Below are 19,233 nucleotides of genomic sequence, written 5' to 3' on the forward strand. Positions count from 1 at the left end.
GAAAACCGGAGTAATGGTTCTTGGAGTTTGGTCAGGCTGGGTCAGGTAGCCCACTTTTTTTTTTTTTTCACAAGGGATTTTAGGCTGTGGCCGTCATGCCCCGTGGTACCATCATTGTGGTGGGTTTGTCTCCAGGAAAGCCTGACTGTTGCCAATTGTGTGTTTATGGCCACTTCCTTTAACTCTAGATGGATGAGTTGGCTCAAATGTGCCACTCTGATTTAGACAGACACAATGTGGCAAAATGAGGGGGTGTTTATTATTTGCCTCTTAAAAATCTCCAAGATGAAAGTCTTGCAACTGTCCTAACCCTAGGTAGACTGTCAAGTTGGTGACAAGTTCCATCTCAGAGTAAAAGATGCAGTCAGTAGCTGAGGCCTAGGCTGTGGACTGCTCGGGATGGTGGCCCTTTGGGGGTGGTTCCCTAAAGGTGGTGGTCGTGACTGTATTTGAGGTTGACATTTTGTAAAATGCATTTTATTTTTGTTGAGATTTACATAGTTGAGAGGGATGCATGCCCATGTGAGGCTGCCATTTACGAAAAAATTTTGTATGATCAGGAAAAAAAGGTTTCTATCTGTTTTGTATTCACCAAATAGAGGCTGTGATTGTTCCTGGATCCAGTGTTCTGTTAAACCATTGATGAACATAAAGCACCATTTGACTGTTGATGCAGGATCATGAGATGAAGTTGATGAATCAGGTGTTCAGCTACTCAACCCTTTTGATTTCTGTTTCCGAAAATTTGTTTACAGATGCTTCTTTTCCTAAAGCATCTTCAGATTTTGTCGATTTGCTCGATGGGCTACTTCAGAAAGATCCTGAGAAAAGGTATGGTTGGTCTTTGAATGAGAATGGATCCTCTTGCCATTTTAAATTGTTGCTTAGTACTTAAGTCTTCTGTACTTAAAAAAAAAAAAGATTTATTTACTTTATTTGGGAAGGCAGATTTTACAGAGAAGAGAGACAGATCTTCAACTGCTGGTTCACTCCCTAAGTGGCCGCATGGCTGGAGCTTCTTCCCAATCTCCCACGAAGGTGCAGGGTCTCAAGGCTTTGGGTCGTCCTCGACTGCTTCCCAGGCAACAAGCAGGGAGCTGGATGGGAAGCAGAGGAGCCAGGACATGTTTGCACCAAAATGGGATGCCAGCTCTGGCAGGTGGGGGATTAACCAATTGAGCCATGGGCCAGCACTACATCTACGTTTCTATCTCTGCATTATTTATTTTCTTAAATGAGATCATTCTATAACCTATTTATTATATTATAAATATTTTCTCATATTAATACAAATTAATGGAGCATATATATGCAATCATTTATAATAAATGTAGACAGCTTCTTGTATTATATACATTGTGATAGTATCGTTTTTGGGAGGTTGTTTTTTTGGGCAAGGTGGGATAGTCCCTTGAAAAGCTGGCCACAGACTGAGTGGATAAGCCTGGTACATTGATCTCAGTCTAGGAGCATGTGTTGATTTGCAAAGTTCCTCTCTTCCTACCTTCTGCTGCCACAGGCTTTGCAGTCTTTCGCATTTTTGCTGCTCTGATGTATGGAAAGCAAATTCTGAAGACTGATGGGCCATCTTTATTTTTCTTCTAATGCATTCATGAGGTCCTTTTATGTTGAAGTCATATTACATGTGTTTCTAAATTTTTTTGTTGACTTATATTTATTATAGAAATTCTGAAAAATACTGTTTTGTGTTTTTAAATTTTAGCCAGGCTTAACTTTCCCAGTCTGGTGAGAAAGCAAGCATGCCTTGAGGTATACTGCAGGAGTAGTGAAAACAAATGCTTTGCCAGTGACTCTAGGTGTTAGATACAGCCCAAGGTCATTGTCAGGCGAGGAAGCTGAGGAGAAAACATTACTTTTACTCCTAAACAGAGAAGCGACCTGAATTCCTCCCTAAAGCCGACCAAATCTTGTGTTTGTCTGAATGGAGTTGTAAAAATGAAGTTGCAAAACTGAAATACACCCACCAGTCAGGGTGGCTAGAATACCTGCCTTTCTTGGGCCTTAAGGGCGACAGAATTAGAGATTGTTAATATCCTGTCAGATAGTCTCGGGGATGCAAATTCCTCATGTTTTGATCAAGATAATTTCTATTTGGTGTATATATATATGTGTGTGTGTGTATAATCTAACATGTATTTATGTATGTTAATATCTAACACAGATGCACATGCAAGCATGTTTATATATAAACAAATGTAAAGCATACATATGAAACATAAAACTTGTATATGTGTGTGTGCATAGATACATATTTATAGACTCCAACCAATAGGTTGGAGAACCTAAAGTATTTTCCTCATGTTCATTGGACTGTGAAGCCTGGCATTGCCAGTGCTTGGCTGTTGAGACTGTTGTATTTTATACAGTTTTTAAAAAGATTTATTTACTTGCAGTTGTTGAAAGGGGATAGACAGAGATCTTTCGTCAGCTGGTTGACCTCCCCTGTAGCAACAGTGGTCGAGGGTGGGCCATGCTAATGTCAGGAGCTTCATCTGGGCCTCCTGCATGGGTGACGGTGGTCCAAACACTTGGGCCGTCTTCTCCTTTTCCCGGGCCATCAGCAGGGAGCAGGATTGAAAGTAGAGCAGCTGGAACAGGAAACGGGTGCTCATACGCAATGCTGAAGTCAAAGCAGCTTTATCCGCTTTGCCACAATGCCAGCCCCTGGGTTGAATAGCATTGAAGACTTACAAAAATTATTGTTTATTTTGATAAGGTTAACTCCATGCTGTGGTGAACTTGTAAAATATAACTCCAATACCTCCATCTCCTTCAGTGCAGATGCTTGAGACAATCTTGGACATGTTCAGTGGGCGATAGTTGTGACACTATGCTTGTGCGCAGGTTAACCTGGGAAGGTCTACTGCAGCATCCATTCTGGAACAACACTTTCACTAAGGAAGAGCAAGAATCGGCCAGCAATGATGTCAACTGCAGGTGGTGTAAACTGACTGTTGTGCCTTGTTGTCCGCCCTGCACACTGTGAGTGTTGCCTTAAGGCTGTGTCTGTAACCCGAGATTCCACATCCTCCTCGTAGGAGAAAGCCAGTTTGTGTTTGGTGAAGGGTGGCTTAGAGTCATCATAGGTCTGTATTCTTTATTGTGATCATTTCTCAGGTATGATGTCTATTAGTCCTGTTCAAACACATATGACTTCCTGCTTCCTGAGGGCATGGCAGGGACTCACTGCTCCCTTTTAAACCAAAGGGACTGTGGGCCATGCTTTGGCTAATGAAATAGGAGCAGGTGCGGTGTTATTTCTTGGTAGAAACCTAGGTACCACTGTGTCATTTCCTGCATTTCTTTGTCCTGATAATTCCATTGGGTTGTGGAGTGCGGTGGGTGGAGAAAAAGTGTCAAAATGACATTGCTCTCTGCCTGTCTTGAGTGAAGTGGTGTTAATGGCTCTGTGCGCGAGGGAGATGTTCTACTCGGAGGTTAGAAGACACTAGGATTTGGCAGTTTGATGTTACAGTCACCTTGCTTAGCTTACTCTGGCTAGTATGAATTTTTACTGTAAGATCTTAACCCAGAACACTTAGCAAGGTGATGGTGTTTGGATAAGAGCAACTGCTGCTGCTGAGTAGTTGATTTGGGGTAGAATCTTCATGGTTGATTTCTTCCCTGCACCCCCAATTCTTTCCATGGTCAATAACTGTTTACAGAGAGAAGGAGATTCAGAGAAAGATCTACCACCCGCTTGTTCACTCCCCAAGGGGCCACAATGGCCCAAGCAGAGCCAGGCCAAAGCCAGGAGCCAGGAGCTTTTTCTTGGTCTCCCACGCAGGCACAGTATGCCAAGGCTTTGGGCCATCCTCCATTGCTTTCCCAGGCCACAAGCAGGGACTGAATGGGAAGTGGAGCAGCTGGGACATTGTCATCCTTTTGGTATCCCAGTGCTTGCAAGGTGATGATTTAGCCATTGAGCCATTGCGTCAGTCCCAGCATTTAAATTAGTTCTTACATTTTTATCTGTAGACCTTTTCTTTCTTGCTTTATTGTACATTTGAGAGCGTTAGCAGAGAGAGAAAGATTTTGTTAGATATAATGTACCCTTGCCTGGTTTCCAATTGTAAGGTGAAAGCCATCTTGGCTAGAGGTTTATGAAGTTACCCCTTCATTGTTTTCAGTGAACCTTGACTCTTGTATTATTTGGTAGGATGGCATTGTGTTTTGAACATTTTAACCGTGGTGGATTAGATTGCCTGTCAGGGATTGAGCCAGCCTTGCCTTCCAATCATAAATCCTACTTGGCCATAGCTTTTTTTTTTTTTCTTTTTTCTGTTTTTCTTGAATGTCTTTGACTCAAATGACAGGAAGACAGAGAAGGAGGGAAAAAGGGAACAGAGCAACAGGGGTGATCCCTAGGTCTCTGGTTAAGAAAAGGGGTGCCCTCTGTTAGAGTCTTAGGCTCTGCCTTACAGCTGCATTTGTCTGCTATGCACCTCTGGACAAAAGGGGAAAAAGAGAAGCAAACTCGGGTGTTTCTCCTGCCCTCTCTGACCCCTTTTCTGTGTCTTATAACAGGATCAGAGGGCTTCTTTCTGCCTGTACTTGTTGTCTTTGGCCCAGAACAGTGTGGAAGGGGAACCCAGTGCTAGTTTTAGTGGCCCTCCCAGTTCTGGTTTACTTCCCCTGTTGACCTGCTACCAATTGTTCAGAGATAAGATTTACAGACTTGTTAGGACAAAGCCTCATGGATAGAAACTGCACCTTTATAACTTCCTGTTGTACACATAAAACCACCAAGTGTCCGTCACAGTCACTTTGGTTGTATTGACTTTCTCCAGGAATGTGATAGAATGTTCTGGACCTCAGGATTCCTTGAAGCTGATGCAGACCCCTCTGAGTGGACAGGCCCAAGGGCATCGGCTGAATCACTCTTTCCGACTGGGTGAGCATTGTTTTAACCCTTTCACGTCACTGAGAATGCTGTTCCTCTGTGTCTCTGATTTCAGTGTTACCACTCTTTGCAGTATCATACCTGGCCTGTGATATTGTTGGTCTTTGGGAATAATATGCTATTTTCCTACCACAGAAAATCCAACCGAATTGCAGCCTAAGAGTGCTCTTGGGGGCCAACCGAATGAGTCCATGTTTCTTCTCAGGTATGTCAAAAGAGAAAACGACAACAGTAAGGGGCCATGATGCAGTGGCTTAGGCTTCTAGTTGTAATGCTGGCATCCTGCATGCGCCCGGTTTGAATCCCAGCCATTCTGCTTCTGATCCAGCTCTCTGCTCTTGCACCTAGGAAAGCAGTGAAAGATGGCACACATGGAGACCTAGAAGAAGTTCCTGACCCCTGCCTTTGTAGTGCCCACACTCTTTGTAGTGTTGTGACCACTTGGGGATTAAACCAACGCGTGAAAGATCTCTCGCTCTCTCTCGTCTCTCTGTAAATCTGCCTTTCAAATAAAAATAAATGAAACTTAAACAAAACACAAGGAAATCAGTGGAAGGCAAATGGAAGCTGGAATCTGGATTTTGTTCTTTATTTTAAAAAATTTTAACAAAACCACTTAGTTTTTCTCTTTTTGTTAATGTAAAATCTCACATTTTGTAAGTTCATCTTTTTTAGTTGGATAAGAACTCATAGAAAAAAGAGGTTACATTTTTAAACTTTTTTTTGATATGTAAAGCTTGGAGAGTTTAGTCATTGAAGAATTTAAAAATCAGGGATGCATCTTACTGATAAGGACTGATATATCTTAGTAATTGTAAAAAATTTTTAATTAGTTTTATTTCATAAATAGGGTTTGTAGTGACCAACTCTAATCTCATCTGTTTTGCCTATTTTTAGATTTTAAGCATATTAAATTTATCTATATACATTTTAGACATTTTAAAATTTAGTTTTGTAGACTCCACTACAGTTTCTGCTCTATGAGATAGTTAAAAAATGGAATTAAGATGTTTTGTTTGGGCCCGGCGGCGTGGCCTAGCGGCTAAAGTCCTCGCCTTGAAAGCCCCGGGATCCCATATGGGCGCCGGTTCTAATCCCGGCAGCTCCACTTCCCATCCAGCTCCCTGCTTGTGGCCTGGGAAAGCAGTCGAGGACGGCCCAATGCATTGGGACCCTGCACCCGCGTGAGAGACCCGGAAGAGGTTCCAGGTTCCCGGCATCGGATCGGCGCGCATCGGCCCGTTGTGGCTCACTTGGGGAGTGAATCATCGGACGGAAGATCTTCCTCTCTGTCTCTCCTCCTCTGTGTATATCTGGCTGTAATAAAATGAATAAATCTTAAAAAAAAAAAAAAGATGTTTTGTTTAGATGGCATTGTTGAAATTAGTGTATTTTTTCATAATGTGCAATCTCCAGGAACTTTTTGAAAGCCCCTGGAGTGCATGAGCTTAAATGTTTTTGTATTAAAATCGATTTAATTTTCAGTTCCATTTTCCATGAACCTTTTGAAAATAACCTGATAAATTTTTACTGCTGAGGACATACTGAGTGGACAAAAACATGAGAATTCTTTTTTTTTGAGAACTTGAAGGAAATAATTTTAGAAGTATAATGACCTGAGTAGATAAATTTTTAAAAATCACATTTATTTACTTGAAAGGCAGAGTTAAAGACCAAGGGAGAGAGAGAGATGCTCTGTCTGCTGGCTTACTCCCCAAATGGCCACAGTGGCCAGGGCTGCACCAAGTTGGGCGGGAGGGTGGAACTCCATTTGGGTCTCCATGGGGGTTGCCTGGGTCTAAAGACTTCCACCGCATTCCCAGGCACACTGGCGGGGAGCTGGATAGCAGGTAGAGCAGCTAAGATTTGAATAGGTAACCAGATAGGATGCCAGCATTGTAGTTGGCAACTTAACCCTTTCCACCACAACAAGAGCACCAGAAAAATGTTTTAAAATATGAAAAACTTGGGCCTGGCGGCGTGGCCTAGTGGCTAAATTCCTTGCCTTAACACGCCAGGATCCCATATGGGCACTGCTTCTAATCCCGGTGGCCCCGCTTCCCATCCAGCTCCCTGCTTGTGGCCTGGGAAAGCAGTCGAGGACGGCCCAAAGCCTTGGGATCCTGCACCCATGTAGGAGACTCAGAAGAAGCTCCTGGCTCCCGACTTTGGATTGGCTTAGCTCCAGTCATTGCAGCTGCTTGGGTAGTGAACCAGCAAATGAAAAGATCTTCCTCTCTGTCTCTCTTCCTTTCTGTATATCTGACTTTCCAATAAAAATAAGTAAACCTTAAAAAAAATATGAAAAACTCAAAACAGAGTGCCAGGAATAGTGTAGTGACAGACTGTGGCAAGCATTTATACATGTTGGAGGAAGCATCAAGAATAAACAGTGTAATTTGTTACTGAAATAGGCGTCAGGATATTTTTCCATTTTCTATTCACCTGTGAATAGAGTAATAAATGAGCCAAGAAGCTACTTTAAATTGATAAAAGTTCAGATTTTTAAAATGTGAGATTGGACCCAATGTGATGGCTCTTATCTTTGCAAGTGCTGGGATCCTTTATGGGCACCGGCTCGCATCCCAGCCACTCCACTTCCCATCCAGCTCTCCCTGCTTACGGCCTGGGAAAGCATTAGAGGACGGCCCAAAGCCTTGGGACCCTGCACCTGTGTGCGAGACCCAGGATAACTTCCTATGTTTAGATCAACTCAGCGCCAGCTGTTGCAGCTGTTTGGGGAGTGAACCAGTGGATGGAAGTTCTTTCTCTTTTTCTATTAAATTGGACCTGTGTTTTCAATAAAAAACAAATCTTTAAAAATTGTGAGATCATGGTAGAATCATATACTATCATTTTTTTCACAGAGTGTTTGCCCTTAGTTGATAGCAAATCAGATTCACAGAACCTGCTTAATGTTATCTGGCATGTATCTTTCAGTTCCCGTCCCACTCCAAGAACAAGCACGACAGTGGGGGTGAGTCCGGGAGAGATCGTGACTCAGAATTCCCCCCAAAGGACTTCTTCAACCAAGGTGAGCAGAGATGGAAAAAATGGCTTTCTGTGTAGAATAGAGAGGCTCCAAAGAGCCATTGCAGTTTGACACAGGAAGGGTTTTCTTATCTGCAGTGTCATGGGAAATCACCTTTCCTGATCCTTACTTTTTTCTAGTAAGTACTCCAAGGGAGACATCCCATTGAATCGCTTCCTGTTTGTTTTATTGGTTAGCAGCTTTCTTGAGCTGTGATAATTTACTCCTTTAAAGCACACATGGGCCTTTAAGCACAGTCACAGAATTGAGCAACCAACACCACGATCTATTGAGAACCCGTCTCCCTATAGTTTCCTCCCGTTTCTTCCACCATTCGCTGTGCTAGGCAACCAGTGATCTGTCTTTCTAGACATGTCATAGAAGCGGAACCGTATGACATGTGGCCCTTCTCCGCTTGCTGTTCCCACTTAATGTTCAAGATTCACCCAAGTGGCAGTATGTGTCAGTGCGAGAGTTCTTTTTGTTGCCAAGTGACATTCTGTTGTATATGCCACATCTTTGTTGGTTTGTTTTGTTACTTGGTGGACTTTCAGGTTGCTTTCTCCTTGGCTGGAGTGAACATGCTGCTCTGAGCATGTTTTTACATAGTTCTGTCCAGGCATGTTTTACTTCGTCTTTTTTTTTTTTTTTTTTAAAGATTTACTATTTATTTGAAAGGCAGAGTTAGAGAGGGAGAGACATCATTCACTCCCCAGATGATCACAGCAGCCAGGATGGGTTGCCATGATCTTCCTTTGGGGCCCCCACGAGGGTTCAGGGGCCCCAAGAGCTGGACCATCCTCTGCTGATTTCCCAGGCACATTAGCAGGACAACAGGGATAGGAACACTGCCCATATGGGATTTTTGGGGTTGTAGGTGGCAGCCTTATCCACTGTGCCATGGTGCTGGCCACTTCATTTCTCTTTGAATTTCTATCTAGGAGTGGAATTGCTGTGACAAATGATACCTCTTTGTCTAACCTTGGGGCTGCATTGTTTTTTCCAAAGTAGCTGTACCATTTTACATTCCACCAGAAATGTTTGAGAGTGTAAGATTTCATACCTCATCACCTACTCTGTTATTTGTCTTTTTGTTTTAGTTGTGGAAACATATACACGATGTCTGATTTAACCATTTTAACATCTCTGAGTGGGTAGTTGAGTGACAGAAAGCACATTCTCATTTGTCCGCCATCCATCTCCAGAGCTTGTTCATCATCACAGCTGTGTCCATCAGTCATTGTCCTTTCCCCATTCCCCTCACCTCCTGGCAGCCACGACTGTACTTTCTGGCTTTAAAAACGTGTGTATCCTAGGTCCCAGGAATAAGTGGCATTATACAATATGTGTCCTTCTGTGTCTCACTTAGACTGTTTAGCATAATGCTTTGAAAGTTCTTTCATGTTGTAGCATGTGCCAGGATTTCATTGCTTCTTAAGGCTGAATAATATCTTGTGGTATGAATACTTCATAGTTTGGCTGTTCATCTGTTGATGGACATCTGAATTGCTTCTACTTCTTGGCTACCATAAGTAGCCCTGTGGTGTCTGTCATCTTGCTTGTAACCATCTGGGTGGGTGTGAAATGCAGCCACTGAGGGTTTGATTTGCATTCACTTGATGACTGTCACGTTAAGCATCTTAGATGCTTATTGGCTATTTGTCATCTTAGGAGACTTGTGTATCCAAATCTTTTGGTCATGTTTTAGTTATTTACCTTTTTATTTTTGAATAGGAATTCTTCACATATTATACATATATGATTTGTAAGTATTTTTCCTATTCTATGGGCTGTCCTTTCACTTTCTTGATGGGCTGTCCTTTGACACAAAATGTTTTAATGTTTGGACCAAATAGAGCTTTTGCCTACCTTGAAATTTAATATTAATGACTGTAATTAAGATATTCTTTTGGTTAGATGTTTAATAGAAGATCACTGAAAACAGAAAGCGCATTTGAAAATATGATACATTTTTGCTATTGTGAATAAGGAAGTAAATTACTATAGCCTGCTATTTGTGTTCATGTTATCCATAGGAATATTTTTATGTACACATTTTCTAACTGGTTCACTTATCTAATTCTTACACTATTTTGAACAACTTTCCAGTTGGTGAATTTTATTAAAAGATAATTTTGCCACTTTTCTCTCAGATCTTTTTATAAACATTTGAATGACAGGTTTTACAGAGAGAGAAGGAAAGATAAGTTTTCCATCTGCTGGCCCACTTCCCATATGGCCATGATGGCCAGAGCTGAGCTAATCTGAAACAAGGAGCCAAGAGCTTCCTGCAGGTCTTCCATGTGGGTGCAGTGGCCTAAGGACTTGGATTATCCTCTGCTGCCTTCCCAGGCCATATCCAGGGAGCTGGATGGGAAATGGAGCAGCTGGGGCACAAACGGGAGCCCGTATGAGATACTGCTACCACAGGCGTAGGACTAGCTTGCTATGCCACTATACCAGCCCCATCTTTCAACTATCGATGTCTCTCTCTCCTCTAAGGCCTGATGCCATTTACTGGCAGTTCTGGCAAGTGTGAAATCAGCAGGGGTTTCCAACGTTTTGCTCTATTAATGAATTTTTCCCCTTTCCATCTGCCCCGACCTCACACGGGGCATCAGCTTCTTGCAGGGGTGGAGGACATCTATCTGGGACTTAGCTTATGTGAGGCTAGCAAGGTAGTTTGGTGTAGCCCTGCCAAGACAGAGGTGGGACTCAAAAGATTCAGTATTTTTTATCGCAGAGCAGTTTTTAGTTGGTAATCTGTATAGCTTACAAATGGTGTCATCGATTTCCAAAGGGCCCAGAGAAGAATGGGTACCTACTGCAGATGGCAACAGCCTTGGTCCTGCGCTCCTCATTTTCTTTTATTCTCATCCAAACCAATCTCCACTGAAGCCAGTTTTTAAAAAATATTATTTATTTTTAATTAAAGTCATATGCAGAGAGGAGGAGAGACAGAGAGGAAGATCTTTCCAATGATTCACTCCCCAAGTGGCCACAATGGCCGGAATTGAGCCAATCCGAAGCCAGGAGCTAGGAGCTTCCTCTGGGTCTCCCATGTGGGTGCAGAGTTCCAAGACTTGGTTGGCACCATCCTCGACTGCTTTCCCAGGCCACAAGCAGGGAGCTGGATGGGAAGTGGGGCTGCCGGGACACAAATCAGTGCCCAGTGCCCGGCGTGTGCAAGGTAAGGAATTTAGCCACTGGACTGCCCATGCTGGCTCTCCGTAAGTCTTTTTTCCTGATGTCAAATAGTGAGGGTGTAGCATTAGAATGAAGATTCTGTTCAAGGAGTAACTCACCTAGTTATTCTTACTAGTTCTAACTAGGCTTAATGAATATGAAGTTTAGGTGCATAATTTCCATACTAGATCAGTACTACAGACCAAGAGTGTTGTGTTTTGTGTGTTTTGCAGCCATTTTAACTTCATATTGAATCTGCTGTAAAGCTATTTGAGTTGTGTTCTCTGAGTGACATTTGTAAGGCGTTATGGTAACTGTAAGACCAGCTAGCCTCATTGCCAGTCAGAATGTCAACCACCATCTGGTTCCAGGTTCTAGCCCGGCCTAGCGGCTCACTACCCTGTGAACATTGGTAAGACAGGACAAGGACATGGACAGCAAGAGGACACTGTGGATTTTGAGATCGCGAATGTGTTTTCTAAATATCAATGAGGTGGTCTTTTGAACCCTGATGGTTTCCCAGCTTCAGATTCTTCCCCTGGTCACAGGAACAAAGCCCACACCTAGTGCTCGTTTCAGGTTCCAAGCGGACGCCTCAGTCAGCAGGACCTGGAGTCCCGGATGAGGGAACTCATCTACACCGACTCGGATCTCGTCGTCACCCCAATTATCGACAACCCCAAGGTACGGGAGGGTGCCCTGAGCTTTAGCCTTGGCCCTGTGCCTTCACTTTATCCCTGTTCTGCCTGGCATCTGCTTCCAAGTTCTTGGTGGCAGCGTGTCCTCATTTTTAGCTCCCAGCGGTCTGCACTCCTCTCCTCACCCTCACTCCATTTCTCTGCTGTGCTGAGCTTTGCCCTCATGTCTCATTGAGGAATATGACTGTGGTTTAAGCCAGGTGTGGTCTTCTGCCCATGTTATTTTGATAGACAGTGTTTCATATAGATTTAGCTGTTTTTACTGATACTGCTAATTTTCCTGAGTTTAGATGTCTGGTAGAGTTACTTATTATACTAGATTCTGTGGGTTACTTTTTTTTCCCCCTAGTGCACCTTCTAGAACATTCTGCGATGTTTTCTGACCATATCTTAGTATCTTTTAATTTTCTTTTACAACTGTGCTTAGTATTTTCTGGAAAAGCTTAGTGGAATTTACACACACACACACACACACACACACAGTGAGGGAGGGAACAGGGGACAGAGGAAGAGGGAGAGGGTCAGCTCTCATTTGCTGGCTCATTTCCCAGATAACACAATAGTTAGGGCTGAGCCTGGCCAGAGTCTGCGAATCTCCCATGAGGATGACAGGAATCCAGCTGTTGGAACCACCAGTGTTGCCTCTTGAGGTACACATGAGCAACAAGCTGGAATCTGGAGCAGAGCTGAGTCCAGGCACTCCAGTAGTGGGGTTTCTTAACCAGTGTCATAATTATTCGGCCAGTTACTTGCCTCTTGAATCTTTGCAAACCTTACATTAATTTTAGACAGATAAGTTTCAAGAATGGTAAAGGTCCATTGTCCTGTAGTTTGCTTCAGATGCTGTGTCTTTCAGGACTGTGGTACCGTGAGACAATCAGGGACTTAACATTGACATGGTGTTGTTAACTAACCTGTTGAAAACGTTGAATCTTACCAGTCGTGCTGCTGATTGTTTTCTGTTGCAAGGTTGCATGTTTGTTAATTGTTCTGCCTCATATTGTGCCACGCTGTGACTGTGTCCCTGGTCTTCATGACCTCATGATACGTCTCAATTTGACATTTTTAAGAGTAACTGGTTGGCTGTTTTTTAGACAGCCCCTTGATTTGGGTTTGTCTAAGGATTTCTCCTGACAAAAATGAGCAATGTATTTAGATGAAATTAGAAGGGTATGCAGTTTTTTGTTGGGAATACTACCAATAAAGGACCTTAAACTTTCATGGAGAGAACTTTTGGAGAAGTTAGACATAGAAATGGTTGGATTTTTTTTCTAGTTTCAACTCTTAAGATGAACTCCTCTGGCTATTTCAAGCTCATGCAGCCAACCAGGTAGTTCTTCCATTTCCTTCAAATCAGTCATGCACTTTGCTATTCATGGGACAGTTTCTTCCCTAAGACAAAAAGCTTGGAGTCCCAAGCATCCTTCAAGACCTCAGTCCCTCTCCTGCATCTGCTGAAAACGCTGTCCTGACCACATCAGCTGAAAACCCTGTCCTGACCACATCAGCTTGAAGTGCTTGCTCATCCTCTGGATTACCATTTTTTTAAAAAAATTTTTTGAGTGTGATGTTGTCTAGAATTATGTCATTACACGTATAGACTGTTCATATATTTTGTCTATAATTTGTATATTTTGAATTTTAAGATTTTATATGGTGGTTCTTACTTAGCACATGTGTGTCTCGTCTTCCCAAATATAATCTCAGCCCTCTGATAAAGTCTTGTCTTAGTATCTTTGTATATCTGTTAACACTTAGCATAATGTTTCACTCTGACAAGTACCCAGTAAGTATTTGTTGATTAAAGTCTTACCTGAAGATAACTAAAGGGTAAGGCGAAACAAGGTACTTCTTAAAAAAAGTTATTTATGTATATATTTGAAAAAGTTATAGATGAGAGAGGGAGGGAGAGAGAGATAGAGGGAGAAAGTGAGAGGAAAGAGGGAGAGAGAGTGATTGATTGATTGAGGAGCGATTGATCTTCCATCTGCTTCCCAAATGGCTGCAGTGGTCATTGCTGGGCCAGGCTAAAAGCAGGTTCCTGGACTTCATCCAGCTCTCCTATGTGAGTGCAGGGGCCCAAGCCCTTGGCCATATTCTACTTTCCCAGGCGCATTACGAGGGAGCTGGACAGGAAGTGAAGTGGCTGGGAGTTGATCCAGCACCAGTGTAAGATGCCACAGTTGCAGATGACAGTGGCTTTACCTGTTGTGCTAAAGTACCAGCCCTTCTTGTTCTTTTTTTCTTTAAGATTTATTTGAAAGGCAGAGTGAGAATGAACGAGTGAGTGAGCAGGTAAAAGAGACAGATCTTTCATTCCCAAATGGTCACAGTACCACGGGTGGCTCAGGTCAAAGCCAGGAGCCAGGGACTCCTGGTCTGTCATGGGCAGTGAGGGCCCAAGGCCTTGGCCATCTTCTGCTGACTCCTAGGTGTGTTATCCAGAAGCTGGACTGGAAGTGTAGCAGCTGGGACTTGAACCAACACTCTCAGATGAGATGCGTGTGTCACAGGCTGTGGCTTGACCTCCTGTGCTTGCAGCTCCTATGTGAATCTTTTCTATGATTATTGTAGATATCAGTCAAAATTAGTTTAACACATAGTCTTTATGTTTTAGTCTGAAAGGGCACTATTGTGTTTATTTTTGGTAGCAATTACATCTTAGATTTTTTTCTTTGCCTTTATTGATTTATAATGTGCTATAGGCGACAGTTTTGTCTTCAGCCATCTCCAAAGTTTTAATTTTTTTCTCCACAGATCATGAAACAACCACCAATTAAATTTGATCCAAAAATATTGCATCTACCAGTGCATTCAGGTACGGTCATAAAGGCTGTATAAACTTGCAGACTCCTTAATGCAGATAATACAAATCTGTTTGCAAGTGGAGTATTTCTGTATTGATAACTGCGTTCCTATTTTCTTGCCAGCTGGATGGAATTCTTGAGGTAGTGATGTGTAAGTTATAAACAGGTTGTAGTCCTTCCATGCCAGCCTTTGCCATTGCTCAGTGAATCCAGGTCACTGTGCACCCGTGTGGCTGGGGAAGTTGCCGTGACCCTGGAGTTTTCTGAGTTAGAGAGTGTGTGATCTTGTCTTGCTTGTCCCCTTGAGAACAGTTGCATTTCCATCATTTTCGGTCCTCTACTGAATGCACAGGATTGGGGACCCCAGTGAAGAGTTGATATCCTTGGGTTTTACTAGGGGAACCTGAACAGCTGAGAACTGAGATGGGACACTTTGTGTCTATAGGGATGAGGTGGGAATAGAGGTAGTTAGTTAAAGGATGATGATGAGATTTCCAGTCAGCTAACGGAAGTGTGATTTAGGAGAGCATCAGAAATATTTATATACCTTAAAATGATTTATATTGGGCTGGCATGTTGGCTTAACGGGTTAATCCTCCACCTCCAAGTGCTGGCATCCCATCTGGGCACCAATTTGTGTCCTGGCTGTTCCACTTCCCATCCGGCTCCCTGCTTGTGGCCTGGGAAAGCAATGGAGGATGGCTCAAGTCCTCGGGACCCTGCATCTGTGTGGGAGACCCAGAAGAAGCTCCTAGCTCCTGGCTTCGGATTGGCTCTGCTTGGGCCATTATAACCATTTAGGAAATGAACCAGTGGAAGGAAGATCTCTGTCTCAGCTTCTCTCTGTAAATCTGCTTTTCCAATAAAAATAAATCTTAAAAATTATTATTAAAATTCATTTGTCCGCATTTTATTTTTTAAAAAGATTTACTTTTATTGGAAAATCAGATATACAGAGAGGAGCGACAGAGAGGAAAATCTTCCTTCGGATGATTCACTTCCCAAGTGGCCACAATGGCTGGAGCTGAGCCGAGCCGATCCAAAGCCAGGAGCTTCTTCTGAGTCTCCCACGCGGGTACGGGGTCCCAAGGCTTTGGGATGTTCCTGACTGCTTTCCCAGGCCACAGGCAGGGATCTGGATGAGAAGTGGGGCTGCTGGGATTAAAACTGGCACCCATATGAGATCCCAATGTGTTCAAGGTGAGGAATTTAGCCACTAGGCCACACTGCCAGGCCCCACATTCTATTTTAGAATATTTAGTTATATTTGGAGAAGAGTTTTTTTTTTTTATTTTACTCTGATTAAACAGAATCTGTGATTTGTTTTAGATTCAAAATAAATAAAACACATTCAAGTTTAAGTGGGCCAAGAAATGGCTTACATGGACCAAGTTAGTCCCTGACAAAAGCATAAAGGAAACTATTTAAAAGAATGTTTTTTTTTTTTTTAACTAAAGTGAACTGAGATAGGTGAGTTAGCTCTCAATCCAAGACCATTCTTTATGAAAATGTAGAGAATGGTTATTTGGAAATAATATTCTTTCACTTTTTCTCTTAATCTTCTGGAAAATTATTTTTGCAATTTGGTATTGTTCAAAGATGGAGATGAACTAAGAGACAGATGAGATTTTAATGACATTTCCTGGTTTTTGCTTCTTATTTTTATAAGAATTTGCAGTAGGAATTCCAGATGGTTTCAGTTATTATATTAATCTGGTTAATAATAAATTCAATGAGACTTCTAAACAAGCACACAATTTTAATGTTACCTCTCCCCTGCAATATTTTAAGACTGAATTGACTTATTTATACAAAGTCTTTTTTTTTTCTCCCAAGTTTCATTACACTTTACATTTTATGAGGATCTTTTTAAACATTCACAGAAAATACAAGAAAATTAGGACATGAAAGGTTTGGAAATTAATGGGTCATTTTCTTTCTTTGAGAGGCAAATGTAGAAAGCATGCCTGCCTATGGGTTCATGCCCTGGGTATCTGCCATGGGTAGGTTTTGGCCAGGCTGAGTAGAGCCAGGGGCTAGGAACTCGGCTGGCATCTCTGCCATACCTGAGAGGAACCCTGCCACTTGAGCTATCGCCTGCTGCCACCAGGAGTCACATTAGCAGGAAGCTAGACGTGAGTGTGGAAATGGAACCTGAACCCAGGCATTCAGCTTTAGGTGCAGGCATCCCAACCAGGGTCTTAGCCCCTAGGCCATGCTCCTGCCATGCCTAGTAGATTTCAGGATACACATTTTTTTTTCCATGAACTTTTTGCAGACTGTGGGTCTGTACAGATCTCCACGTTTTTAACAAGAGAAATTTTTAATTGCATCCCCTTCCAACTGTGTGAAGGACTGTCACATTGTAGACCACCAGGCTACCCTGAGCCATCTGCCGTGTTTTGTTAAGTGTGGGTTTTCCATCAAAGTGATTAAAAAACTGAGTAGAAAGAGACGAGCTCTATTGAAGGACCCGTGAAAGGTAGTGTTCATCTTTGGTTTGGAAAAAATGTCGCTGTTTGCTTTGTTCTCAGCTTAGTGATCAAAATTGTGTGTTGAGTTCATTTCTCATGCCATGCTTCCAGTGATCCTTTCCTTTGTAATTCTTTGACTATTTTCTTTCCAGTGGAGAAGTTAATATTCCTGAAAGACCAAGATTGGAGCAATTTTTTGCAGCAGCTGTGCTCACAGATTGATTCCGGCGAGAAGAGCGCTGGGGCCTCCAGAACCAAACTGAATCTCCTTTGCTATTTATGTGTGGTGGCCGGTCACAAGGAGGTGGCGCCCAGGCTCCTTCATTCCCCGCTGGTAGGTGGCTGAGTCCTTGTGACTTGTCTGAAGACCTCTAACTTTATGTTCCCCTAGATTCGAGCAAGTGCTCCAATATTAATTTGATTTCATTGCAATGAAAAAAAAAGTAGTTTATCAAGATTATAGGTTCATGAAAATGCTACTATTTCATGCCAAGGCCTCAAAGTGGTCGAGGAGATGGTGATTTTGAGTCTCTGTGACACTCCGGTTTGCATGTCATGCTGCTTTGTGATGTTTGTGAAATGTATTTCATATCAGAAGCCAAAAGACGGACCTTCTTGCTAGCCAGTGGCGTGACCTGCCCACTTAGACTAATGCAGATTCGCTACTGACCCCAATGTTGCTGGCATGCTGTTGAAGGGAGTTGGTCTCCTTTTCCTTCAGAAGTGCGACCTGTTGAATTGCCCTGGCACATTAATGGACTGCTAGGAGTCCAGCAGAGACCTAGGGGTCATCCTAGGAATTAGGGTGATTTACAAGCGTTTGCTGCAGTGAGCCCTCCTTTGGGACCTGCCTCGAACAAAGTCTAAGGTCATCTGCTTCTAGGCTAGTATTAGAGTTCCTTTTGGTGGGTGGGCATGTGGGAACAGTGTGTGGCTATTTGGGGACTTTTATAATGGAATGGAAGAAACGAAGGACTGAACTTGGTTGTTATTTCCTTTCCTCAATGCTTCTGCACGTGTGTAGGTGAGCTTGGCGCTCGCTCTCCATGTTAGTCGTACAGAGTCTGATGTGTTCATGGACCTGTTACTTGTGCGGTGTCTTGGATTACATGTTCCCTTTCATTTTCTGTTCTAGTTCCAATTGCTCGTCCAGCAGCTGCGAATTGCTCCCAACTGGGATATGTAAGTAACATTTGTATTTGTAAAAAAGTTACTCTTGATGGTTTTATGAAGTACACTACAAAACGCATATTTTTCACAAGGGTAGCCGTCTTAATCATGACAAATTATTTTGAAACAATAATGACTGACTCTGGGCATGCTTATTGCACATTTTGGAAGATTTCAAAGTCGCCCCAATATTAGTACAGTTCTGGGATTTGCTGAATTATGTTTGGAAACCTTCTTAACTGCTACTTTTAAGGATTCATTGTTAAGTGCTGCTTCGATGGCCATGCATGTTTAACTTAAATGTCCTAGGCAGTGTCCCTTGTCTCTAATTTTCCCTCGTGTCACGCCCAGTTTACCTCGGATGCTGTTCACAACCCACAAGGATTATGTTCATGTGCTTGGGATTCTGGAAGCAGCAGGGCAGAGTGAGAAGGATGTTAGGTCAGCCATCAGACAGCTCTGGGCTGTGGTTGGCAGTCAGTTGGCAGGAAGACTGCATTTCTCTTCCCCCCGAGTGTTCACTTCCTGGAGCTTAGAGTTTTAACAGACCTGGCTGTGGATTGCCTATCTACCCTTCGGGCATATTGCTTTAACTGCTGATCTTTTCAAAGTATTTTGGAGGGTAGTTTTAAAAAAATTTTAAATTTTCATTTAAATACTGTTTGCATAATTGAGAGGGATTCACACCCACGTGGGCCTCTGATTAGGGTGGGGAGGGTCAGTAGGTTTGGAGGAAGGTGGGTGGGATGGATGTTCCAATTTTTTTGTGTGTGTGCTGTGTTTGTGGAGTGGGCAGAAGGTGGGGCTGGGAGCTGCTCCTTGGTGTCAAACTTCCTTGTATTGCCTGTGTTTTTGTTGCCATGCTCCAAACTCATTAAATCTGTTTTCCCCTTGTTTGTCTTGGATCCTTTTGAATGACTTTTTTGTAAGTGGTGTAACAGTA

The 19,233-nt window shown here is 42.8% G+C and overlaps 1 protein-coding gene across 2 annotated transcripts in view; it reads left to right on the forward strand.

Moving 5' to 3' along the window:
- Positions 1–19,233, forward strand: part of ULK4 (unc-51 like kinase 4) — a 328,855-nt gene that overhangs the window by 15,583 nt on the left and 294,039 nt on the right. For both annotated transcript variants that reach the window (XM_058678919.1, XM_058678920.1), the window contains exons 7-15: positions 756–831; positions 2,866–2,958; positions 4,812–4,915; positions 5,060–5,129; positions 7,865–7,958; positions 11,721–11,825; positions 14,597–14,657; positions 17,273–17,454; positions 18,256–18,302. In XM_058678919.1, coding sequence (XP_058534902.1) covers positions 756–831; positions 2,866–2,958; positions 4,812–4,915; positions 5,060–5,129; positions 7,865–7,958; positions 11,721–11,825; positions 14,597–14,657; positions 17,273–17,454; positions 18,256–18,302 — 832 coding nt within the window. The remainder of the gene's footprint in view (positions 1–755; positions 832–2,865; positions 2,959–4,811; positions 4,916–5,059; positions 5,130–7,864; positions 7,959–11,720; positions 11,826–14,596; positions 14,658–17,272; positions 17,455–18,255; positions 18,303–19,233) is intronic.

Source organism: Ochotona princeps, chromosome 21, assembly GCF_030435755.1.
Source record: "Ochotona princeps isolate mOchPri1 chromosome 21, mOchPri1.hap1, whole genome shotgun sequence".
Taxonomy (NCBI): domain Eukaryota; kingdom Metazoa; phylum Chordata; class Mammalia; order Lagomorpha; family Ochotonidae; genus Ochotona; species Ochotona princeps.